Here is a 27,049-nt window from a genome sequence, read left to right as displayed (position 1 = left end):
GGACTCGACACGACCCGCTCGGCCCCCTTGCCTTCATCACCATGTGTGCTCTTCGCATCTCCGTCTCGCCGACTGACTCCTCGTCCTCCCCGAGCAGTCCTTCTCCCCCCCGCTTTGCAGCCTCCTCCGCGGCGCCCAGCAGTTGCAGTTGCGCCCCGGGGCACACAAGAGAGAGAAAGAGGAGAGGGAGAGGGAGCCTCTCTTCCGCGCGAAGCTTCCGCCATGGGCGACATCTCGACCGCGGCGGCGAGCGCGGGGGAGCGCGAGCCCCAGCCCAAGGACCCGAGGACGATCGCGCGCAAGTAAGCGCCCTATCCCGACCGCACCCCCGCATCCTCCTTACGTTCCCCACCTCGTTTCCTGCGATTCTGCGGTGTCTCGTGTGCTGCGGATTTGTTTTGGGGCCAAGCAGCGGAGCTTCCGAGCGGAACCAGAGTCAGTCGCCCCTGTTTGTTTCACGAAGATTTCCGCCTCTGGGGGTTGGTTCATGCCTCCGTTGCTGATTTGGGAGCTCTTGGAGGTTTTAGATGGGTTTCAAATGCTTCGTGATGTGCTTGTTGTTTTTGGCTGTTGATTATAGATAATGTTAGATTTAGCAGTTCATGCTCTGCAGTCCACTGTTTCGATTTCTTCCCCATTTCGTGTCGATTTATCTGATTAAATTAAATGACCCATTAGTTGTGATTAATTCCAAATTACTTCCAGTTTAATTGCTATCTATTTGCACAACTTAATGCTCCGTGGAATAGTTGTTCGCAAAGCGATCCCAATTCTTAATCTCTACGATTCGATCCTGTCGCAGACTTGCTTTGGGAAAGCTCTGCCAATCTTCCCAGTGGTCGCTCTTCAGTTTCTATGATAGCGGTAGGTGGGGCATATCAAACCTGTCGCAGTTACACCTTGACAAGGCAGGACGCCTGCTAAAAGAACATGCCGATGAATAAATGGACTAATAATTGACGGAGATTTCGTGGTGTCTCTGCAGTACCTCGCATCCCTAGTCTGGCGACATCCTTTTCTTTGATAGAATCCCCAGTGCTGTACTTTCTGCTACTCCGCCTTTATTTGTCAGTGTCACTAGACAAACAATTGGCGGTGTGCTGCAAAGCTTTTGTTGGTCAATGATTACACTGTGTCACTAAGCTATACCCAAGTCGGATAACAACATTATATCTTACTCTGTTTCATTATACAGATTTTGGATAACAAACATCATATCTTGTGCTTTAGGTATCAGTTGGATCTCTGCAAGAGGGCTCTCGAGGAGAACATCATAGTGTACCTAGGCACAGGATGCGGGAAGACCCATATAGCCGTGTTGCTCATATACGAACTTGGCCATCTCATTCGCAAACCCAGACGTGATGTCTGCATCTTCCTCGCCCCAACAGTTCCCCTTGTTCTCCAGGTAGATTACTATCCAGCTTTGCACACATCACATTTTTAGTATATGTAGTTTGGCACGCGAGTGCATAATTTCTGTCGAGGTTATAACTGCATTTTCCAGACTGACCACAACTGTGCATGTTTAATTAGTGCTCTTCTTCTCTGTAAACAAAACCGCTCTCCTTTTTTACAGCAAGCGACGGTGATTGCAAATTCCACCAATTTCAGAGTTCAAAGTTACTACGGGGATGGTAAAACCCCAAGAGATCATGAGAACTGGGAGACAGAGATGGCGGAATCTGAGGTAAGGTTTACTTGACATTCTCCTTGCAGGTCAATCACAATGACATTCCAGCTTGGAAAATGTTGTCGGGAGCTATTTGCCTTATCATGAATTAGTTATGACACCTGAGTACTTCATAGCAAACTTTCACCCAGAGATTAATGAACACACCTGTGTAATTTCTTCTGAATTAGAGGTCTAATTCTGCGCACATGTAAACAACAGATCCATTAGTCCAATAATCTGCACATCCATTTTTGTCAAAGCATGATAGAGTTTTGTTCTACTCCGTGCATAGTTTTGCACCTAATTTGTATCACTTTCTATGTCACTGCAGGTTCTTGTAATGACTCCCCAGATTTTGTTGCATAGTTTGCAGCATTGTTTCATCAAGATGGACTCAATTGCACTTCTGATATTCGATGAATGCCATCACGCACAAGTGCATAAGCGGCACCCATATGCACAAATTATGAAGGTAGTGTCAAGATCTTCTTCATGCAGTACAATTTGCAATGCACAGACTATCTTCATATGATGGAATAATTAGGTTTGTCATTCCTTGGCCACCTAATGGTAGCAGTGCATCATTGAATTTTCTTTGCACTTGAACTCGTCTCAATAAAACTACATCCACATGCCACCATTGCTAATAAAACATTATCGGAGTTTAAATGTTTGGTGCATGCTGATGGGAGAATTCATGCTTGTAGGTCAAGTTTCTAATAAATGGAGAATTAAATCAAAATAACATGTCTATGCTATTGGTTTGATATCTCCATACATTTGGTCATTAACCAATACTTATGTTGGTCGACATATGTGTCCTTGTATGTTTACGAACTAAGGATCACTTTAAAACTATCATCATTAAGATAACACAAACAAGTCGAATACTTGTCATCCGTACTTTTCAACGATAATTATGTTGATGCCTCACAACGATACGATGTTTTTGCATGATTTGTTTGGCCATGGAGTTACGCTCGGGCCACCTGGGATCGCTAGACAACGATTTGCCTATGTTCAGCCGTTTTCGAGACAATTAATGGTCCTACCTCTTGCTTTGCTTGGATTATATCTCGAGATGGTAGTACAATTGTTGTTACAATGAGGGAATCTGTCGAGTTGATACGCAACTTGATGACTACTATGGACGAACTAGGTAATGCACTCTAGATCTCTAGGGTTTCTGTCTGTTGTGGAGATGATCAAGTTGCCGCTCTTTCGTGGTCTTCGCCTCCTTTATATACCTATGGTATGGCGGTGGCCTCATCTCCTTCGAGTAGGCACCCCCTCTGTGCACAAGTAGGATTCTAGACCATTCACGAGTAGGACTCGTGATCTCTTTTCAAGTACCCGCAAGGCCTCCTTCTAGGAACTAGGAACATATCCCAACTAGGTTGGTGATCTCCATGGGCCCCTAGGGCCTGCATATACCTAGGCATGTATATGGCATATACAGTACATGAATACAGTAGAACGACTACCCATTGTTCAAGGAACATGTTGTGCATTGAATCATGAACTCACAAAATTATAATCATCATTATGATTGCCTATTGCATATATCTCCAACAATGCACACATAACACATACATAATAAAGGAATGTTCCTCTTTGGATCGCATGATTCTCAAAAGACAAGTATAGGAAAAACATAGGATTAGAGTGTCACGACTTTTGAATCCTATAGGAAATCGAAGCATAGGAATTTGGAACGTACTCTTTGAATGTTCCATAGGTATCTTGTGAGAATATTGAGAGAAGGCGCATGCAAGATACAAAGGAAATTTTTAATCAAATATATCCTTTTGCTCGAAATCCTATAAAATTGGGGCATAGGGATGCAATCCATATGAAGTTCCTATGGATTGAAATCCTCCAAAGTTCTTAGAAAGATTCCTCCACTCAAAGAAGCACCAACATTCATGTAACAAGCGAGAGTATGTGTAGTAAGTTATACCTATTAGACTTGTATATATTAGCCATGTAATATCCCGTTATATAAGGAGTTTTGTGCATATTGTACCATGCATATACGTGTATATATAGCCTATGGTCTCATGGGAATATACATTGCATATTTCCCAGGCAACTCGTAGTTTGATTAATTTTGGCCTGTTTTTTTCTGTTCTCTTATCCATTTCGTTGATCTCCACCTGGTCATCATTGCTTTCCATACCGCTCCATGAAGGGGCCATCCTAGTTGTAGATAAAGGCATCACCGCTATCACCTTGCCTAGCTTGCGCCTTATCCAGATCAAGCCTCCCGTCATCTGCTTGCATCCTGGGGCGTGCCGCAGAGCAGGACTCCTACCTTAGGTCGCGCCATCATTGTCACTTCCAGGCCGCTCCCGCCTTCGGACCAGCGGATGCCATCGTCTCGAAGCCCTCGATACCCTCCTTGACCTGGCCTGTGCCACTGACTCCGCTCGCCCTCGCACGGTCGTCGCAATTGTTGTTTCGTCTATGCCCTCGCACGGTCGTCGCAATTGTTGTTTCGTCTATGCCTATCCACCAGGTCGTCGTGCCCGTTGCAGCCTCAGCAACCATTGTTGTCCTCCCTTCCCACGCGCTTGACTTCTCCCATGGTCAAGCAACCCCCACTACATGTGTCTTCGTTCTGAGATCGAGTCGAGCCAACTTCACTCTATTCTAGGGAAAAAAATGCAATGTCTTCGTCGTAGGGATTCGTTTCCACCCCTCATTGTTCTATGACTTTCGAAGTGTTAACTACCATAGAGTTTGTTGCCCGCATGTGCATTCACTTGCATGGTCTTTGTCTCCTGGGCGTTCTCTTCGATGAGGTCTCCTGTCGGTTGTGCCATGTTGCTCTTGTCGAGCCTACACTATCAACTCTTGTCCCTGGTGCCACTCAGCCTGAAATTGTTGTTGCCAAGGTTGCTGATGATGTTGTCGTTGTTTACTATCAAAAGGTTTATGAACTACAAGGTGGCTCTACACTTGTCGTTGTTAGGAAATATGCAACTTGTATTTCTAGGTGGCCCTAGGCCAGCACACATGTACAGGTGTGGTACAATAAGCAAAAAAACCTTCTAGAACAGGGAAAATACAATGGGGTACATGGCTAAATATATAACTCTAACACCCCTCCTCAAACTCATGGTGGATCTACGACACTGAATTTGGAGAGATAGAAGCCATGCTATGCTCTAGTCCAGGCCTTCGTAAAGAAATCTGTCAACTGTAACTTGGAAGGCACATATTGAAGATCAATAACCTAATCCGGCACACAAGTGCGCACAAAAAAAGCATTGACACCAGTATGCTTGGTGTGCTCATGCTTCATAGGGTCGCCCGCAATGCTAATAGCATCTATATTGTCAGAGAAAACCAGAGTAGGTTTAGTGACATAAACCCCAAACTCTTGAAGTAACCACCGTGCCCGATTCACCTTTGCTATCAAAAGAGCCATAACTCGCAACTCAGCCTTTGCACTCGAACGGGGAACTGCAGTTTGTTTCTTCGTCTTCCCGACAACGAGGGAACCACCAAGAAAAACACAGTAAGCAGAAAGTGAACGGTGATCCGAGGGATCACTAGCTCATGTAGCATCCGAATAGGCCTGAAGCTGTAATGAACCAAAGCGGGGAAAGAACAGACGATGAGAGATCGTGCCACGAAGATATCAAAGAACATGAAGGAGGTGACTACAGTGAACCGAAGTGGGAGCAGAGACAAACCGACTTAAAATATGGACTAGATAAGAGATATCCGGACGAGTGACAACTACATAGATAAGACTCCCAACAAGATGACGATAACACGTCGGATTAGACAAGGGGTCATTATCAGTAGCATGGAGGTGAACACTGAGCTCCATGTGAGTCTCAATAGTGCGCTCTGAGCGCGTGTTTGACCGCGACCGGAGCTCCATGGGACCGCCTGGGCCGCACTCTTAGCACGTGTTCGATCGCTACCGGACCCGCTTTTGGCCATCTCTTTGGGTTCGAATAAAGGGGCGGAGGGCTTGAGCTGTGGATGTGTAGCAATGGAGGAGAAGGCAGGAAGGCAGAAGGGTGAGATTGGAAGTGGAGGAGGAAATTACCCTCTTTTCCCCTTTAATCGCCGTAGTGAGCCGAATTGACGGGTTTTGCGGCGTGACATGTGTCCCATGTCCTCTGCTGTTTTCCCATCCGCAGACGTGGGCGTGGGGATCCAGGCACCATCATCATTTCGATGCGAAACCAATGGGTGCCTCAACGGTCCTTCCTGATATGAGATAGAGGATGTGGCTGGCTTCCCATTCATGGAAGGCTTGACGTCAGGCCTCAGTCTGCGAAGCCGCGACTTCCAAGGAACCCCCATGCTACAGCACCGTTGGGGCTGCACCAGCTCAGACGAGCCCCGCAGATGGAGTTAAGCCCGAGGCCTCGCCTCAGCGCAAGTCTTGAGAAAGAGCTCTGAACTCCGGGAGCCCTCGCTATTCGCCCACCATCGACAGAAGACAACGGGCTTCTTTGTCGTCATCTCATCATCAAACAGTATCAGTATCATGCAGATATTCAGTCTTACCACGTTGCTAGTTGGAAGTTGGAACAACTAGTTGATCTTTAATTGCTATAAGCAGTTAATTAATGCAGAAATTGAATGACTGCTAATATGTGTTGAATACTATCCCTTTTATTTCCTAGAAGATGTCACTTCTGCATTGCAATATGGCTTTACATTTGCACCATCTAAATCACAACTCGCACCACTAATTTGCATTGCAATATTTCCCTTGAACCTAGCAAAATTATATATTCTGTAGATACTTTTTGAGACAGTTGTAGGCATATGGTTTTCAAGTATCTGTTCCAAATATTTTTTATTGTGAATATACTATGTCTAAAGTGACACCTTTCAAGGAGTATTGTTTAACAAATTCAGTGAACGACAGAACTTGCAATCTGAAAAAGATGTTTCAGAAATTCTACATTAATAACGTTATTTCAGGAAATCATATACCTGAAACATTGTTTTATGAATTCTACTTCCTTTGTCCCAAAATAAGTGTCGCTGGTTTAGTTCAAATTTAGTACAAAGCTGTACTAAATCAGCGAGACTTATTTTGGGATGGAGTACATAATAACTCTGTTCAGTCTGAAAAACATTTGTAGCATTGTTTCAGGAATTCTACAATAATGACATGGTGAAGCCCCCTCGCATTTTTGGCATGACTGCTTCACCAGTAATGGGAAAAGGTAATTGTAATCTAATGTCAGTTCTATCAGGAAACATTTCATGGTTATGGTTTTTTAATTACCTTTGGTGGCCAACCACATTCTCTGAAATCATGTAATTTGATCTCACCTTTTGTGTTACCTGAGAGTTAGGCCATAGTATTGCTCTCTTTTATGCAATTAAGTTTGGAGCCATAATTTTTTCCTTTAGGAATTCTTTATTGCATTGTAAATGTGGCCAAATTTTCTTTTTGAACGGTCACCGAGGGGGAGAGCTTCCCCACCTGAATATATTGCCCCTCAAAGTGGCCATAATGCCAAGAGAATGATCCAGTTTATAAGGGAAACCAGATCGAAAACCTGAACAAAGTGACCCTGTTTATGAGGAAAAGCGGGCCGAAAACCATACAAGTAATAAGGGTAAACGAGATGAGAAAAAGTGGACACCCAAAACAAGGCACACCTAGCTAACAGACATAGGGACCAACACCACGAGAGACAAAGTAGATGTGGGGTGTCGTCAAGGGATCACAATACCAAGAGTTTGCAAAAACCTAATGCACCTCACCGGCGTGCGTACCGAACCTCAGGCGCAACACAGGAGCGTCCACAAACAACGAGTGACATAGCCACGAACCTTGAGTGGAAGCTCCGCCATGAGACATCGGAATGATTAGCAAGTTGGGGAGGCATCTTGCATTATCATTGAGCAAAGATGAATCGAGACAACACCAAGAGCACGAAGCTCACCGCAACACAACAACAACCATGGGAGGGTCTTGAGCATGCATAGCAATAGGAGCGACACCGAAGAACACAACCGAAGGCGAAGACACATGAAGCAATTGGCAGCACAAAGCACCAATTGCCGTTGCCAGGCACCAGAAACACATACCACTCTCGGCCCCATCCACCGGCCGCACCACCACCACCGTCAAACCTGCAGCAAGCAGCCACCACACAATCGACCGAGTTGACACCAAGATGATGCCATCAAGAAGGGGTGCGACGCGGAAGCGTCACCATCATCTGTTCCAGACGCAGCTGAAACATGGGTTTCCCCCGGAGTCTCGAAGAGGATGAAGTCACTAATGACGACGACGCCTCGAAGGAGGTTAGCGGCGCCCAGAGGCGTCACCGCCGTCAGCTCCGGTTCGAGCAGAGCTTTCGCCCAAGTGGGCAGACCTCCTCTCCAATGCAACGACAGATCAAGGCGGATTGCAGACCTGCACCACCACAACGGACCATGGCAGCTCCCCACCGCCCATGGCCAACACTGGGCCGCTGCAGGCCAGATCCGGTCGGATCCGGCCAACCGACGCCACTCCCAACCAGATCCGTGCAAAGCCCGAGCCGGCGGCCAGAACACGCCCCCAGCACGGCCATGGCAGCAGCACCGCCGCATCTGGAGAGTGGCGCACCACCTCCCGCGCCTCGCAGCCACCACCTCGGTCGTGAAGGACGACCGCCGCCCCAACAAGGCGAGCTCCGAGCCAGCCGGCCGTCGAAGGGGAGGCGTGGAGGAGCCTCCTCTTTGCCCACTGTAGTGCGCGCCGCCGAATTGTATGGAGCTGGCAGGAGCGCGGCCTTCAAGGACATGAGGAAGAGGGGATCCGCGAGCACCGTGACGACCTCCAGCTCGCAGCTCCGTGCCCGCACGCCGAGCAGCACGTTGCTAGAGACGGACCAGGCAGCCAGAGACGGACCAGGCTCCAGCGCCATGGCGACGCGCAGACAAATAGGAGACGACCCGCCGTGCCCGAGAGTCCCCCAGCACCACGAGCAGGGTCCCCCGCCGCCACCGTCGGCCGCGAGGCTTTGCCTTGCGGCGTCCTCCAGCGGCGGCAGAGAGGGGTGGCTGGGATACTGGCGGCGGCGGCTAAGGCTACGACGCCCGCCCGTGTCGCTCGCACGGGAGCGACGCGGGGGCGTTTTCCTTCGTCTCGGTCCGTGTCGCTCGCCCATAGTTATGCGGAACTCCTTGAACAAAAATGCACATCCTGTTTCACTTCAATAGCATTTTTTGTGCACCTTAGGACTTAATAGTGTGCCGTCATGTTGGCATAGGATAATTATTGTTTTAATTAGCGTAATCCTAATTAATAGTCTTGCGCTTTTTGTCTACCTTTTGTCCTGAGGTCAGTCTTCTATATGTTGATGACATGATCATCTTTGGAGATGAATTTGAGTGCATTGCCTTTTTGAAAGCTCGTCTTGGCGAGCACTTTATTATGTCTGATTTTGGTTCTCTTCGCTACCTTCTTGGCTTGAAGGTTCATCTACCTCCGTTGGCTTCTCCATATCCCAAGAGAAAAGAAGGCTCTTGGTGAGCAGTTTCTTATGTCTGATCTTGGTTCTCTTCGCTGCCTCCTTGGGTTGAGGTTTCTTCTACCTACGATGACTTCTTCATATCCAAGAGAACAGAAGGCTCGCCTTAGTGAGCAGTTTCTTTTATCTGGTCTTGGACCGTTCTTCACTACCTCCTTGGATTGAGGTTTCTTCTACCTCCGATGGCTTCATATCCCAAGCGAAAAGAAGGCTCGTCTTAGTAGGCAGTTTCTTGTGTCTGATCTTGGTCCTCGTTGTTACCTCCTTGGATTGAGGTCTTTTCTACCTCCAATGGCTTCTTCATATCCCAAGAGAAAACAAAGGTTCGTCTTCGTGATAAGTTTCTTATGTTTGATCTTGGTCCTCTTCGCCACCTCCTTGGATTGAGGTTTCTTCTACCTCCGATGGCTTCTTCGTATTCCAAGAGAAGTACATCCAAGACCCTCTTGCTTTTCTTACTAATGAGTGTACGTTAATGGTTGAGACTCCGATGGAGCTCAGTGTCCACCTCCCAAGCTTCTATTGGTGAACCTTTTGCTGCTCTTACTGATGAGTGTATCGTTGACTGTTGAGACCGATGGAGCTCAATGTCCACCTCCAAGCTCGTTCTAAGGTGAGCCTTTCCTAATCCGACTCGTTCTCATCATCATGTTGACAATCTTGCCTATCTAGTCGTCATTCATCCGGATATATCATATCCAGTTCACATTCAGAGTCAACAGCCCCCTTCAGGTTCACTATAGTCACCTCCTTTTACTTTTGCGAGATCTTCATGGTACTACCGCTTGCATCTTTTCTTTCAATGCTGCAGTTCACTGAAGCTTCATGCTATTCAAATGCTACTTAGGTTAGCTATCCGAAGGGCCACCAATCGCATTTTGCTTGCTCATTGTCTGGAAGACAAAGAAACATACTGTAGTTTCCTGTTCGAGTGTAGAGGCAAATTGCGAGCTATGGTTCTCTTGACAGTAGTAGTGACTTGGCTGCAGTGGTTGCTCGAGGATTTTGGTGTTTCTGTAACTACAACGACTTCTCTTTTGTCTAACAATACATGTGTTATCAACATTGCGCGTGAGCTTACCCAGCATATTGGTGCTGACGCTTCATGCAGTCCTGTGCAGGATCAATTGATTGGGCTCTTAGTGTGTGTTTTCCCAGTTTCAGTTGATGGATATCTTCTTGAAGACCCTAACTAGAGCACAACCACTGTTTTCGAGTCGAACGACTAGTCGCGACTAGTCGTCGACTAGTCGATGAGTCGTAACTGGAAGTCGACTCAAACACCTCATCTAGTTGAGACTAGTCAATCGGCAAGGCACGACTCGTCGACTCGAAAACCTTGAGCACAACACAGCTTTTACCTGTCCAAATTCGGTGGTGTTGATCCACCACAAGTTTGAGGGTGGTGGGTTTTAGAGCTGTATATGTTTTTCCATATATTAGCCACATATTCCCTGTTATATACTGTATAAGAGATTTTCTGCATATTTACCACACCTGTACCACTCCCTGATGCCTTTTGCTGATATGTCTCCATCTTTCTGCTCTGCAAGCCTCTTCTCATGTTCCTCTACCTGCTTGTTACAATGTCTATTGCCTAAAGGCACATGACACTTGTCATACGCTGTTGGTTTGTTGGGACTCTTTTTAGTGAGCAATGGTAGGGGAACCCCTTACCTGAAGTGAAAATTTTATTGAACAAAAACTCGATTATTATAAGGAGATCTACGACGCAGCAAGCTAAGAGAACTTATGCCAGACACACGGGAGCACCACTGCTGAGACGATATGAGAAGTAAAAATCCGAGAGGGCGACGTGCTCCAGGATCATCCCCAAAACAGCAAGTGGCGTGAGATGCTCACCATCGAAGACCAATCGGTTCTGGCTTTTCAGAAGTACCGAGCGCAAGGAGGACCAAGGTGTGGCGGATGGAATGGTGCAGGTGTGCTATGGACTGCGCATAAAAGATGCAGAACCGGTGAAAGAGCACACCGGGCTGGGCTAGGACCGATTGTCTGCTGAGATGCGAAGCCAGCAACAAATTAAATAAGACGTGGACGAGATCCTTGTCTGGCACCGTGTAGAAAGGGCTGCAGGCTGAACCAATCCACCACCGTCAGAATAGGAAGCTGTGTATGCGTATGTTGCCATGGCAAGCGAGCCGGAACAAGATCTACACTTTCTTCAGAGCGAAATGGTCCCAGTTATTGTTTGCCAAGATCTAGGCCTATACTGGAGCGACAAAGAATGGGGTAGGTCGCTGCCCATGACATGCTTGTCGGCTTTGCCATCCACAAGTTGGGTGGACAGCTCAATTGGGTGAGCTCCGCATCAGCCGCTGTGGTGACAGGTGAGGCAAGATTGAAAAGGATTGGTTGAGGGAAACCCCAGCAATCACCTCAGCAATGGCAGCCTTGGTACATCTTTTTAGATTAATATAAAATGCTACAACTGTTACCAGGGATCTTACAAATTAGTTGTTGGACTAGCATTGCACTAACTTGAAATATTAGGTTGGTCTCTAGTGTTGCTTACTCTACTGTTGTACTATCAGATTCGGCTATAGTTGTTCTATCTTCCCTGCAATGTAAGATTTTCTTTACCATTTGTGGTCATGCAACTATTCTTATATTTTATTTGACAGGCGGGTCTAACAAGCTTAATTACACCAAATGTATCAATAGCCTTGAAGAATTATTGCATGCCAAGGTACATACTACTCCCTCCGTCCCAAAATTCTTCTCTTAGATTTGTCTAGATACGGATGTATCTAATACTAAAACGTGACTTGATACATCCGTATTTAGACAAATCTAAGACAAGAATTTTGGGACGGAGGGAGTACTAGTGTTCCCCAAGAATTCTGCTGGGTTTAGGGATATTACTTATTGACATTTGGCTTTGCAAAACTTCTCTCATGTTGGGTAGGTCTGTTCGGTTGATAATGCAGAACTGGAAAGTGTGCTTGCTTTTCCTGATATGGAGGTACACACGTATGTCCCGCTTAGTCAGTCTAATCTTACTGTAACTTACAACAAAGAACTTGATCGCTCAAAGCTTGAGGTAAAGTTTTGTTCTGCTATACAGTGGATTATTATTATTTCAAATTTCAAGTACACAAGCTTATGTTTTCTGTTCTTTTTCATCTCCTTTTTGTTATATATAATTTTGAAACAGAGTGAACGCATACTACGCGAGAGCCTATACGATTTCAAGGATTCTCAGAAGAAACTAAAGTCCCTGGGGAGGTTGCATGGAAATTTAGTATTCTGTTTGCAAGAACTTGGTTCGTTTGGAGCTCTGCAAGTAAGTTGACACTGTTTTGTCAGATACGTTGATAATGAAATATCCTTAAGCCTTTTGTCGGATTCACTCTAATTTGGAACAGCCTTTTTCTTCAGTTAGTTGGTTCAAAAAAATTTCTTTTTCTTTTGGGTGTTGCTTGGGAGCTGTTATGGGATGCTCCTCGCTTTTATGGGAAAGCGTCCATTTTGGGAACTTCGTAAATACAAGATAAGTAATAGATTGTGTTTAATAAAGAATCGTTCTTGAGAATTTGTTCAGAATTAGAAATGGCGCTATTTTTGGGTGAAAGTTTATATTGTTCATATGCGATGTTCACTTAGCTCGTAACAAATTTTCTGAGTCGATTTTATGGTACTACGATCCTATGGTTGTACAAGTGGTTCATACATGGTGTTTCCATAGCTTGCAAGAAGGTTTTTGTTAGTTCTTCGGTGGTGGCAGTGCCCCCCCCCCCCCCCCCCCCTCCTCCCCCGACATGGGGGATTACAAAATGTGCACCTTTTGGAAGACCCCAGTACCTGCCCTTCTCACCTACCGACTCCAAATTCAAAAATTCAAATCCGCCTAAGGTGCTGATTCGCCACTAACGGACTATGAATTCTACCCAAGGCGAAGCTCATCTGAGACGAGGCTGAGGGTGTCGCATGGAGCAAGATGACAACAAGGTAATCTGATTTGTTGATCTATATCAACGCGTGGTAATTAGCTAAGCGTTCCACTAAGGTACCTAAGGTTTTATGTTGGACAGACAGAGTTGCTGCCACATCCCTCTGGTTCCTAGGTCATCCTGAATGTCGTGGACTGCCCTGAGACGGCAAAGCACTGTTCATTGCTTCCTAATGGCCAGGGTGTAAACCTCGGTTCATGCCAAACGGACCAAATGAGGAAGATCACTGCTAAGTCAAAGATTTTCCTCCTCTCCTTGGCTGCTGTTTGAGTGTCTAACCTTTTGAAGTTGGGAGCATAACGTGTACGCAGGCGTGTGCGATCTTGTTTGTCATGGATTCTATATTTCTTCCTTTAATCATTGCTTATGCTTTTATTTGCTATTTAGTTGTAGTGTTCTTGGCTGTTTTCTCCTTTCTGATATGAGTGTATTTTTTTACGTTTTTTGTTGCCTCCTTTTAAGATAGCATCAGATGTGTTATTCCTATTTTGTTTGATTTTAGCGCAGGCTGCAAAGGCTTTCCTCCTTTCATTTGATGGTGATGTTTTGGACAGAAAGGAGTCTGACATGAACGACAATTCTACCAGATTTAAGCATCACTACCTAAACAAAGCAATTTCTGTTCTGAGTAGCAACATATTAGACGGTGAGTTGTTATGCAAGTTCTCACCTAATTGTGCTCCTTTTTTACCCCTACGTTGGTTCCTAGATCTATCTGGTCCACCTTCCCTATAAAATCTGGCAGTGGATTTTTTTAAAGTTCTTGAAAAACTAATTGTCCTGATATCCTGCCTGTAATGCTGTTCACTACTTGAATTTCAGAACTGGAATTCAAAATTTCCAAAGTATGGAAGAGAAATATGAACTCATTCATCTTCCTAAATTAACAATATATCTTACAAAACTTTCCGTGAAAAGATCTCACAAGGCGAAAAATTTGGGAAACATACTGGAGTAGCTTTTTTAAGCATCACACTGGAGTAGTCGACGCCAGGCCTTCACCTGTTCAAATTTCCTGTTGCCTACCATCATTGCATCTTGGCCGTTTCTAGCACCAAAGATCAATATTTGGGGAAAAACTTCAAACTAAAATTTGCAAAAGCAACCTCCATCGAATTGAGGTTCATAGACTGGAGGCGATAAGCTGTCACATCCATTTCATCTTTGCAAATAAAGGGTTATCGTCATTGAATGCTTGCAGCGTGGTGGATTTGGAAGTAGCGAAACCCTGGTGTCTCAACGGTGCAAGGCCTGGCACAGCTACGCTGCTGGACACTACCCATGCAGAGGCAGGACTGTGGGCTAAGGCAGGGGGGCGACAGATTGCTTACGACATTTCCTTCCAAGCTTAGTGCTTATGGGTGGGACCTGTGTTGTGGCCTTGTGGGTGTAATAGGCCTATCAGTAGGCTTGTCCATAAACATGTTCGATCTCTGAATGCATTGTTTTTTATGTGCAAAAGCATGCTTGAATTTTCTGTTTCATTAATAATAATAAGTACTGGAATCGTTGAGGATATGTAGCTTTTGATACGGTTTTTTATTGGAAATAGTTGCCATCTTAAATGCATTTTTTTTCCTGATTAGCCCTTCATGAATCTGACAAGACATCCTTTCTAGGTACCCATGATGATTCATTTAATCTGGAGATGGTAGAACCTTTCTTCTCAAATAAAATTATGGTTCTTATTAATATTCTCTCGAGATACAGGTGAGCGTACTCGTCAGTGCTACTATCTTTTATCGTAACATCCCTTTATGCTTTGTATTTACACGGACACATTATGGTACTGGAGTATCTGTAGTTAATTTAGGGTGTAACGAAATCTTGTTACTGATTGGGCAGTAGTAATTCCTTTCCACTGGCTTACATTTTCCACATGAAAGTGTAAAAATGAAAGAAGAATCCAGCTGGAAACCACTATTCAAACATTATAATTATAACCACTTGAGAAAATTTCAACATCTATCTGTTCTCATCATCCTGCTTATTTTGCTCTGGTTTCTGCAATAAGCAGGCTAGAGGAAAACATGAAGTGCATAGTTTTCGTGAAAAGAATAACTGTTGCAAGAGCAATAGCACATATCCTCCAAAATTTGAAAGGCCTTGATCTTTGGAAATGTGAGTTCCTTGTGGGACGCCACTCGGGACCAAAGAATATGTCAAGGCAGAAGATGGATGCTATTGTTGAAAATTTCTCTTCTGGCGAGGTATAATAATTGGTATAATTAGGCATTCATACCTTCTACATGAATTCTTCCGAAGACAATAAAAAGTGTTCTTTGGATAACTATTTTGAATATGTCACATCCTGCATTTATGCTTGGCCTGCTCTTTCTTCAAGAGTAAGTTAACATTTTTTGTGATGTAAATATGTAATTGAGCACACCTGGGAGCATAATCATAACTAGGTGGCTCGTACTGATCTTGGTTGTTGTCGAGGTGGATTTTTTCTTTCCAATTGGCGCACACCTAACTATGAATATAACTGGTTGGCATACAACATTGGGGGCAGCATACACAGACTCTGAGATCCACCAGTTGAGTCAGTGAGTCGGCAGTTTTAGTCAAGTATAAGCCAAATTCGGTTTAACTAGGCCATGGGCTAATCGTTTCTGATGGTCGTTAGTGAGTTCCAATGTTATAACGGTTTAAGTAGGCCACTTACAATGTACAAGGATTGACATGGGACAGACTGAAGGATTGGTTCTTGGCTTGTAAAGTTTTGTTTATACTAATAATAAAAGCATCAGATTTTAGTAGGTCTTTTTGACTCAAGCAGGGTTCTATCCTGGATCGGACTCGTGGGGCTTAGGGCTTTAGGCCTACATTTGTATTATTTTTGAGTTGGTAATGCATGTTGTAAATTACTTGCGACACACGCCCCAAAATCTAACTTTGGCTTTATACCCGTATATCTACTATGCTTCTTGCATCACAGTTCCTTTGCATTCGCTGTTTGCAGGTGAATCTTTTGATTGCTACCAGTGTAGGTGAAGAGGGTCTGGACATTCAGACTTGTTGCCTTGTTGTGCGGTTTGATCTTCCAGAAACTGTTGCCAGTTTTATCCAGTCCAGGGGACGTGCTCGGATGACAAATTCTAAATATGTTGTTCTCCTGGAGAGGTGATTTTTCCATTAAATAGATAGACAATTGGTGTTAATATTATAGGTTCGATTGTACTTTAGTCCTTGATTTTGGTCCTTATTCATTCTGATACACATACCAGGGGAAATCATTCTGAAGAAAAGTTGCTTAATGACTATATTGATGGTGAAGGCATTATGAATGGAGAGATAGACTTGAGAACTTCAAATGATGTGTTTGATCACCTCGAGGAGAAAAGTTATCAAGTGGAAAAAACGGGTGCTTCCATTAGCACCGCATGTAGTGTATCTCTACTACATCGCTACTGCTACAACCTTCCCAAGGACATGTAAGGACTGCTGTGTACGTCAATGTGTTATGATTGCACATGCTTTTATTCATTAGTTCTTTGTTGGGCTAACATAACTAAACTTCTTGAAGGTTCTTTAATCCTTCCCCGGCATTCATCTACATTGATGACACTGAGGGGATAATCTGCAGAGTAATTCTTCCACCAAATGCTGCTTTTCGTCAAGTGGATGGCCAACCATGCCAATCAAATGACGAGGCTAAGAGGGATGCATGCTTAGAGGCATTGGTGAAATTGTATGAATTGGGTGCTTTGACAGATTTTCTTCTGCCTGGTTCAGGTTCAAGAAAGAACAAGGCATCAACAACAAACGGTTCAGCAAGCAACAGTCATGATGGTATGGTCACTCGCTTGTTCTCACATTGTCATAATACTGGTGATTCGCCTCAGCTATTGTTTGCATATTTCAGATGAAAGTCTAAGAGAAGAGCTTCATGAGATGTTAATTCCCACAATTCTCAAACCTTCAACATGCAAACTGGACTGTCCATTGAACTTGCATTTCTACTATATTCAATTCTTTCCCATACCAGCAGACAGACATTATCGGATATTTGGTCTTTTTGTGATCAACCCCCTTCCTATGGAAGCTGAAAAGTTGGAGGTTGATTTGCATCTGGCTCGTGGCAGGATTGTGAAAGCAGGAATGAAACATTTAGGAACGATATCATTTGACGAAGAACAGGCACCGTCTTGCTCATTTTTTCATATGTTAACATGTGATCTTTTATTGAATGGCGTATAAAATGTTAACATTGTTTTTTCTTGTCAGATGATGCTTGCACGCAATTTCCAAGAAATGTTTCTGAAGGTTCTCCTGGACAGATCTGAGTTCACTGTATCTCATGTTATGTTGTTGGGCAACAGTGAAACACTACAGTTTAATTCAACCTTTTACCTGCTGCTTCCAATCAAGCAGGAATTGTATGGTGATATATTTATGATTGACTGGCCAACAGTTAAGCGCTGTTTATCATCACCGGTTTTTAAAGATCCAACTGGTGTGTCTGCGCATGGATCATATTTGCCAGATGAGTCTTTAAGGCTTCTTGATAATATGTACAGTAAAACTGATGTCGTTGGCAGTCTAATCTTTGCTCCCCATATTAAGACATTTTTCGTCATTCATGTCATTCTGAACGAACTAAATGCTAGAAGTGAATACGATGGTGCTACTTATGAAGATCATTACAAGGAAAGGTAACAAACTGAACGATTATTTGCATCCCCCTGATTCGCTTTCAGTTCTCATGCTACCGTCATTGTGCACTCACTAGGTCATGTATAGCTACATAACCAACCTTAAGATTGCGAGCTATCTGTACCATTTAAGAATATACGAATTTATTTTTAGTATGATAATGTGTATCTACTTCATGTTACGAAAAGTAGGCCATGCAAGTCAAAGATATAATATCATGGGACCACCCCAGTACAAATCCCCATAAGAAGCTTTAGTTTTGGGAAACATGTTAGCAAATATGCTGCTTCTGTCACGGCTTTACAAGTAGTCTATGTGATGGTCGTATGATAGGTCCACTGAACTGATCCTAGTCATCCCTGGTAGCCTTTTCCCGGTAACTAACCAACTTTTGTTAATAAGCAGTTTAAAAGAAATGTTGCGATATTTCTGCTTAAGTGCTTTATTGATGTTCTAATGAACTGATGTACTTTTCAAATCAGGTTTGGTATCAAACTATCACATCCCGAGCAGCCACTTCTGCACGCTAAGCAGCTCTTCAATCTGCATAATTTGCTTCATGACCGATTACGGGAGACCACAGGTTACACTTTTTGTCCTTTCAGAACTAGTACCTTTATAAACTGTTTCCTGTTTTGGACTCTTCTTTATCCAAACATCACTATTTTGCTTAGAATTAAAATACTTCTAAGTGTTCAACTTGCCGTAAAGTGAAGAAATATTTGTGATGGCTGTTTGCAGTTTTTTTAGAGGGCATGCATCTTTTCATTAAGAGGAGAAGCAAAACATAAGTACAATGTTAGGAAATATGCAACTTGTATTTCCAGGTGACCATGGGCCGATCATCTCTGCAGGAGTGTACAATTTTTGCCACACGTGTCGATCTTCTCTTAACGCCACTTGCACCCTGTGATGGTAGTGAGCCAATATTGCTCTATGTAAATTCTTGCTGTCAAATTTTCTTGAACCGCTTGTGAATTGCTTTCAACATTCTGGAACTACTTGTGGATGCATTGGACCTAGTATTTTTCCTAGTTCTTGCTTCTCTGCTTTAAGCTTTTGAGCACTGTTGATTCAAGCCATTTGTGAATTGTATTCTGAATATACTGCTCTACTATGATTCCTTAAATGGACCCTATCTAGGTATAGTATTTCTGATGGTGTTACCTTTTCTGATTTTGTTATTTGTATTTAGAAGGAGGTCGTGAATTGATGGAGCACTTTGTGGAGTTGCCTCCAGAGCTATGCTCTTTGAAGATAATTGGGTTTTCAAAGGATATGTGTAGCTCCCTGTCTTTGTTACCATCGTTGATGTGTCGGTTGGAGAATTTGCTGGTAGCTATTGAGTTGAAGGATGTCATGTTGTCTTCATTCTCAGAGGCTTCTCAAATTAGTGCTTCTGGTGTAAGTCATGCAATTTTCGCACCCTTCATGCTGAACTTCTAGTTTGAATTACCTATCTATGCTGCAAATGATATTGATCTATTTCAGATCCTTGAAGCACTTACCACCGAAAGGTGTTTGGAGAGGATTTCTTTGGAGCGCTTTGAAGTCTTAGGTGATGCTTTTTTGAAGTATGTGGTTGGACGTCACAACTTTCTTACATATGAAGGACTTGATGAAGGGCAATTGACCAGCAGACGTTCTGCTATAGTGAATAATTCACATTTATATGAGTTATCAATCAAAAGAAATTTGCAGGTTAGATAATGTTTTCAGTGAACCTAATATCTGTTTCCCTTCCAAGTTTTGTGTGACCTATGGGTTGTGTTATCTTTGTTTCAAATGTAGACCAAGTCCAGTAGGCTCATCTTCTGCCCATGTTATGCTTTGATTTCTCTGATCATGACCAGAACATGTAGGGAAGGGCTAGATCAGGGTCGTCAAGAGAGACCATGGACAAAGAGAAGAGATAATCATTTTAATTTGTTGTCGATTGATTACACCCTATGCGTTTATATAACACCCTACTCAATCACTTCAGATTCTTGACTGGATACAACCCCTATCGCCAGGGTTTCTGACCTAGTACATCTCATTTAAATAAAAGGGGTTAATCTCAACTGGATTAGTGTCTAACCAGACCTAGGTCACCAGCTCGGCTTGACTAGCTGAGTCTAATACAACGTAAAACGGAGTGATGCAGGATTAGCTCTGCCTCTTGAGGGCCGGTCCTGGGGCGACAGAACTGGTGGCACGTGGCTCCCATGTGGGTTCACCATTGGTACCCTATGCCTAACACAACAGGTTTTTAAGGTTAAAAATGGAGAGGGTTTTCCTGCATCTGGATCGATTCCACAGCCTTCAGTTTTTTTTTTTCAAAATGTTTCAAAAGGCGCCAATGCAGAACAAATCAGCTTAGAAAGGGAAAATAAAGTGACAAACATAATTGTCAGAATGTGTCCAGCTTCTGCGGAGCCAACCATTCAAGCGATGAAATTAAAATCCAAAACTACAACAACCAAGGACTGAAGCTGGTCCAACCAGTGTACAGACGAAAGGCATTCACCCTGGAGATCACATCACCATCTTCCTAGACAAATCCTGCAAGGAGATGACACATGTATGATGATGTTGCGGGATCGAACCATTGCTTGGCAGATTGAGAGTCTGCTATCCAGATAGTAGGTACCACTGAACAAGACCGCTGTACCCTCGTTGTCGGATCCAATCAGTGAAGGCCTGGTCTCAAACATGAAGACAGTGAAGAAGACCGCTGTTGCCAGATCCAACCAGTGAAGGCGCGATCAAGGGTTTCCACCCCGGAAAGGATGAACCATTGCTCTAAGCCGCCGTCTATGACAGCTGGTAAAGTGTAACTACAATCATCACAAGAAAAGAAAGATTAGTTCACAATCTGCCAGAGAAGGCCTTTTCTAGACAGACTCACCATGTGACTATCGGAACTGAACTTAAAGCTGCATGTTTCTGTCAATGTTGCGAACGATAGCCAGGCATATACTCGTTAGCGTAACTGAACGATAGCCTTACTTGGGAATAGTTACTGATAGTGACATTATAGCCTTTATGAGCTCTGTATTATCCTGCCTGACCATAATTATCTACAGCTGATAAAGTGAACTACAATCACCACAAGAAAAGCAAGATTAAGCCACAATCTGCCAGATAAGGCCTTTTCTGGATGGACTCACCATGTGACTATCGGAACTGAACTTGAAGCCACACTTTTTTGTCAACAGTGCACATGATAGCCATATAATCGTTATCCTCCTTACTTAGGAATAATTGCTGATTGTGACATTATAACCTTGATGAGCTCTGTATTATCTTGGACTGACCATAATTATCTACGACGGTTGCCAAACATTCTGGTTATCCTTATGATCTAATTTAAGTACATCCTCTTACTTAAAACATGGTTTGCTGCCTTGTAACATTTTAGTAGAGGTCCATGATCCTTGTTTCTGTTGCAAAAAAAAATCATTACACAAGATAATGAGTTATTTTCCCTGTCAAATACCTGCCATGGATTCTGTAGCATAACTGAACATCTTTTTTTTTTTTGCATGTCTGTATGTAAACTTAGGTGTACATACGGGATCAACACTTTGAACCGACACAGTTCATTGCACTGGGAAGGCCTTGTAAAGTTGTTTGCAGTGCTGACACAGAAGTGAATATACACACAGATAGCCGAGAAAACTGTAACTTGAGGTGTACAAAGTCGCATCATTGGTTGCATAGGAAGACTATAGCGGATGCTGTTGAATCGCTTGTCGGAGCATTTCTTGTTGAAGGTGGATTCAAAGCTGCATTTGCATTCCTTCACTGGGTGGGAATAGATGTTGATTTCAAAGATTCATCTCTATATAGAGTATTAGATGCAAGCTCCATCAATTTATCTCTCACGAACCACACCGACGTCGATGAGCTTGAGGAATTAATCGGTTACAATTTCAAACATAAGGGTCTAATTCTCGAAGCATTTGTGCATCCTTCATTCAATAAACATTCTGGAGGATGCTACCAGGTCAGAGCTTCTTTTTTCTTGCATTGTCATTGGTGAACTGATGTAGTAATCAATGATTTACTCGGCTGACTATTTTCTTTTCGTATTTGATCAGAAATTGGAGTTCCTTGGAGATGCTGTTTTGGAATATTTGATAACCTCATACCTCTACTCAGCTTATCCTGATCTAAAGCCTGGTCAAATAACCGATTTAAAATCGTTAGCTGTCAGTAATAATTCGCTTGCATATGTGGCAGTCCAGAAAGGTATCCATAAGTATCTTATAAAGGATTCAAATTATCTTTCAACAGCAGTGAATAAGTTTGAGAATTATATTAGACTTCCCAATTCAGAAAAAGACTTGGTAGAAGAACCAGCATGCCCAAAGGTATTGTTATATCCTTGTAACTGCTACGCCTCTTTAGATAACCCATTTTTAGCGTGCACAGTTACTGCTAAAATATAGTGATTATTAAAGTTTTCGATATAAGATGGGATAGTAGGGGTCAGCGGACTTAAAACACAAAACAAGTATTATCATTATCAATAATTGTATAGGAATCATACATTTTTTAGTACTATGGTTATATGATTTTCTTGAGAACTAGTTGTTGCATTTGATAGGAATCATACATTTTTTTGTACTATGGTTATATGATTTTCTTGAGTAACTAGTTGCTGCATTTGATATATTTGATTTCTGTTTGACTTGTAGGATTTCTTTAGCAATCACATACTTTATATGGCATAACATTTTTATGGCAAACACTTATATCCTTTTACTGTAATCTTGCTTGCAGGTTCTTGGTGATATTGTCGAATCTTGTGTTGCTGCAGTTCTTTTAGATTCAGGATTCAACCTGAACTACGTTTGGACGCTAGTGCTTATGCTTCTAGAGCCAGTGTTGAGCTTCTCTGACATGCACATGAATCCCATGAGAGAAATTCGGGAACTTTGTCAATGTCATGAACTTGAGTTGGGCCTTCCCGAACCTATGAAAGCCGATGGAGAGTACCACGTCAAAGTGGAAGTTAACATAAACAGCCAGGTGATAAGTTCTGCCGCTGCAAATCGGAATTCAAAAGTTGCTAGGAAGTTTGCTGCACAAGAAACACTTTCTAAACTGAAGGTATATTTTGGTTACTTGGCCTTCTATTTTTGGACTTGCCACAGAATTGTGACGTTTGAGCCATTGCAGTTGGGTGAACAAAAAGCAATTTCTAAACTGAAGATCTGCCTTTGGTGCCTTTGACTTTTGTTTTGCAATTACCATGAAATACGATAATCTCAATGGTTTCATTTGTTTTTTATGAACTGTCAACATGCATTATGGTATTTGGTTTAAATATTCTGGTCCATCATGGGATGATACCATGATTTTGATGGGATGACACTTCCAATGTATGTAACTAGCATTGTGCTTACGAGGGATGAGGTGGCAATGGACCAACACATTCCATTCCTAAATTCAAACCAAACAAGTGCGCCTCATTCATTTTCCGGTTCCTTGAACTAAACACTTTATATGTTCATGACCGCAGATAAATTGCACACCTAATCACCAAACTATGCTGCACATATCTACCACGATCGCCGCAACGCATCGAAGCTTGCCGCCATATCGAGAACTACATTTTTCATCCCCAAATTATGTGCTTGAAAGACATAAATACATCAAATGCCAATCCTTTTTCCCCCTTTTTGTGTCTGGGTATCACCATGACAACCTCACGACATTGACAAGGTAGAAGAGGCTGGTGATCAGGAACAACGATGGTGTGATTAGGGTTAGGCGGGAAATGAAGCTCTATACCATGTAGGAATTAGAGGAAATAATTATGTGTGTGGATTACAATCCCGACCAGACTTTAATATGTATTCAACCAGCCAGTGGTGGTGCCAGGACTACAAACATGTGATGTCAAACATATTTCTCTCTGAATCTTATATTATTTCTTGTATTTGCACATGTAATTTGTATGTAAAGGTTTTGCTCAAAACCTGTGTAGTCAATTGACTATGCAGTCATAACATGGCCTGGCCACTGCAACCAGTCTCTTTTTAGTTCGTCTTGAACATGCATTTCAGACTTTTCCTTGAACATGCATCAAAATGTTTGCCATTGTTTATTAGAAGAACCCTGGAAAAGGTCTGGAAGTAAAAAACCAACAAAGGGTGGATACAATTGGACTTTTATAGACTGGAATCAGAATACTTTTAATATATCCTAATACTAATTCTCCAACAGATATGTCTCCTGATTGTTTTCTGAGACATCCTACTTGAGGAACATTGCCCGGCTCACAAACTAGTGCCTTGTCATCCCCCCCCGCACATTTATGGTCATTATGTGATTCATGTCTTGTGAAAATGGTTATTATATTATAATTTAACCATGTAAGTTCACTTGCTATGTTACATGTTTTTTTCTGACCAATTGAATATTTATTTTGATTATTATTTCTATGGTGGGGTCAGGCAAATTACTGTAACATGATAATTTTCAGTATTGTTGAATGATTCTGTTACTTAAAAGGCTAAAGCGAACTTACTGCTTTTGTGAATCCTTGTGCACTCATGCAGAATTATGGATACACACATAAAAACAAGTCACTGGAAGAGATTTTGCGAGATGCTAGGAAGAAAGAACCAGAACTACTAGGTTATAATGAAGAACCAATCAAAGTCGAGGCTGACATATCTGCAGAAATGAATAATCTGAAGATAGGTAAAGAAAGGGATGCAAACATCTCTTTCCAAAATACGGAAATTTCTATTCGTGGGACTCTTAGAACCTCTAGCCAAAGAACAGCAGGGAATACCATGTTTTCCAAGGATGATGTCAGTATTGAAAGGAATAATCAGCTCAAGGTTGCAAAGCAGAATGCCTGTCTGCCGAAGGGAACAACTCAGAAAAATATTAGAAAGGAGTATCATGGTAATGCTAAATCTAATACTTTTTTTATGCACCGTAATGCTCTCCATTAGAAAGTTAAAAAAAATATGCACACTGTCGACTTTGACCTCACTTACCTGGTCGCACTGTGAACAGCACTTAAATTTTGGATTAATTAGCCATTTGTTTTGTCTTTTATCCATGATATATATATTCTTATGAAGATACGAAATGTCGGTGGTACTTCTCAAGCACCAAGTTTGCAGTATTTGTGGTGTAAATTTGGTGTTGAAACATTCTACATGGAATGGAAAGGAGCAATTACACATTCCATCTGACTGTTTATTGTGCATTCAACTTGATTGTGTCAAAACAACTTCATCTATTGAGTGGGAGATAACAAATAGACCCAGATATATCGAGTTAATGTTTTAATTGAGTTTGCTAAATTTGCAGGATATACAACTATGTTTTATTATTCACACTTCAAATTTCGTTCTAATTTTAAAGGAAGCGCCTTAACGCTTTTAATCACCTTTGCAGGTGATATGGTAAATAAAACAGCAAAGTCTTTCCTTTTTGAAGTATGTGCCGTAAGTTATTGGAAACCCCCTGAATTTGAATTGTGCAAAGAAGAAGGGCCAAGCCACCTCCGAAGGTAAGCTTGCTTGAAGGAGAACATACATCAAGTTGCCTGCATTACAAATTACAATGAATTATAGCCTCCTTGTACGGTTCCTTTTCTTACAGAGTTTGTGGTTTCTTCAGTGTAGAAAATAAAAAATATGTTTCTTATCCATCATAATATATGTCCATTTCTAAGTTCCTTATTTTTGGTGTTTATCCTGGAAGGAGAGTGGCATGTCAATTCTAGGTTAAATAGTGCTCTAAAAAGGAGGATTAAGCAGAATCTAAGCACAGACACTATTCTTAACCTCAAGCTTTGCATAAGCGGTAGTTTCGGGTAGCTTAAGCTGGCAAGGACCGTCATTATTAAGCAGTTGCTTTAACAGTTTGAGAGCAGTGTACTTTTTTATGGAAAGGTCTCAAGAATATTTGTCAATATCTGACTTGTTTAGGAAAATTGTCAGCAAGTCTGGAAAGGTGTTATCTACTTTGTAGTGGTATTCTGGTATTTGTCATACAAGTTCACTGTGGTGTACTGCTTCAGAGCTAAGCATTTGCTACTAGTCAAATACTATGATTTCAGTGGGTATGATATAAAAAAAATCAAGTTCAGACTATAGTGAACACATAAATTTAAAATCTTAATACATGTTTCACTGTCATTTTATTTGGTTACGTGATAATGCTTCTTCGTGATATGCATTATATCCAATTCAGGCGTGAATATAAAATGCAACGTAAGTATATGAGGTGATAAATGTGTTGCTGTCTAGTCACATAGTGTGTTGTACTATTTGTTACAAAATGTTGTGGATACCAATTATTTTACTATCAAGGTGTGTACATGCTCCGCTAACTTCATGCGTGAAATGACACAGATTCACGTACAAGGTTACAGTTCAGATCAGGGGACCCTCGGAGACACTCTTGGAGTGCTACAGCGATGCTCAACTACAGAAGAAGGCCGCACAAGAGCATGCCGCGCAGGGGGCTCTGTGGTATCTCAGGCAACATGGGTACCTACCCAAAGATGAAGTTCGTGTGTAGAAACATCTCTGGATTCCATGGCCCCCGTTACCAGAGTAGTACAATACAACCATGTACTTATGTTGTGGTGTTACGATAGGATGTGTTGATAAATGTACAGCCCATGTATGGCGTATGGGTGATAGGACTTTATAGTTATTCGGTTCATTCATGCTCTGCTGATTTGTAAGATGACAATAAAGCTAGCGACAAGGCAGAAGCCAAATCAAACCGCAACAATGAATAAACAACCAGCAGTGACAAGACGTTGGTGTCCAAGCTAAGCATGTGAAAGGGTGTGCATTTTGATGAACTGATTAAAATGCTACATTGAGCAATTCTTGTTAAATCATTTGTTTTTTTTTTGCTATTATGTGAGTTTTTTGTATTGTTTTTGCAAATCCTTTTGGAGAAATACGCACTTAACGACCTTGGACCGGTTACAAAACTCAGGGCTACCTATTTATGTTGTATTTTTGCTACCATCATGACCACATGGACAAAAATTGCAAAGTCAGCATTACAAAAAACCCAAAAGATCATGAATTACGTGCTTTTTCAAAAAAGATAAAAATAAATAATGGATAACAGAAATGCATGAAATGATGTGGGAAATAATTAACCACGTAACAAAGATATTGTAGAAAATGAAAGCTAACAAAATTCAAATAAAATTCAAGAATCCAGTAGTTAAGCTTATCAAGCTAAAT

At 42.4% G+C, this 27,049-nt stretch overlaps 1 protein-coding gene across 5 annotated transcripts; it reads left to right on the top strand.

Moving 5' to 3' along the window:
• LOC109749372 (endoribonuclease Dicer homolog 4) lies at positions 1 to 26,688 on the top strand. 5 transcript variants are annotated; one of them, XM_045233174.2, is made up of 25 exons: positions 1 to 302; positions 1,231 to 1,408; positions 1,580 to 1,690; positions 2,007 to 2,147; positions 6,796 to 6,879; positions 11,832 to 11,896; positions 12,116 to 12,250; positions 12,365 to 12,493; positions 13,668 to 13,806; positions 14,780 to 14,870; positions 15,178 to 15,370; positions 16,126 to 16,286; positions 16,391 to 16,597; positions 16,690 to 16,955; positions 17,029 to 17,303; positions 17,391 to 17,818; positions 18,302 to 18,402; positions 19,015 to 19,223; positions 19,311 to 19,520; positions 21,367 to 21,810; positions 21,905 to 22,177; positions 22,590 to 22,919; positions 24,374 to 24,728; positions 25,230 to 25,344; positions 26,192 to 26,688. In XM_045233174.2, the coding sequence occupies exons 5-25, from the start codon at positions 6,825 to 6,827 to the stop codon at positions 26,358 to 26,360; spliced, it is 4,350 nt and encodes a 1,449-aa protein (XP_045089109.1). In that variant the 5' UTR covers positions 1 to 302; positions 1,231 to 1,408; positions 1,580 to 1,690; positions 2,007 to 2,147; positions 6,796 to 6,824; the 3' UTR covers positions 26,361 to 26,688. The 5 variants fall into 5 exon arrangements, with proteins under 5 accessions (XP_045089109.1, XP_020163920.1, XP_020163923.1 ...); XM_020308331.4 differs by having other exon boundaries at positions 18 to 302; positions 6,807 to 6,879; XM_020308334.4 differs by having other exon boundaries at positions 36 to 302; positions 6,807 to 6,879; positions 12,138 to 12,250.
• The last annotated feature ends 361 nt before the right edge of the window (positions 26,689 to 27,049 follow it).

The sequence above is a fragment of the Aegilops tauschii genome, chromosome 2, assembly GCF_002575655.3.
Source record: "Aegilops tauschii subsp. strangulata cultivar AL8/78 chromosome 2, Aet v6.0, whole genome shotgun sequence".
NCBI lineage: Eukaryota > Viridiplantae > Streptophyta > Magnoliopsida > Poales > Poaceae > Aegilops > Aegilops tauschii.
This window is presented reverse-complemented; position numbering and strand designations above follow the sequence as displayed.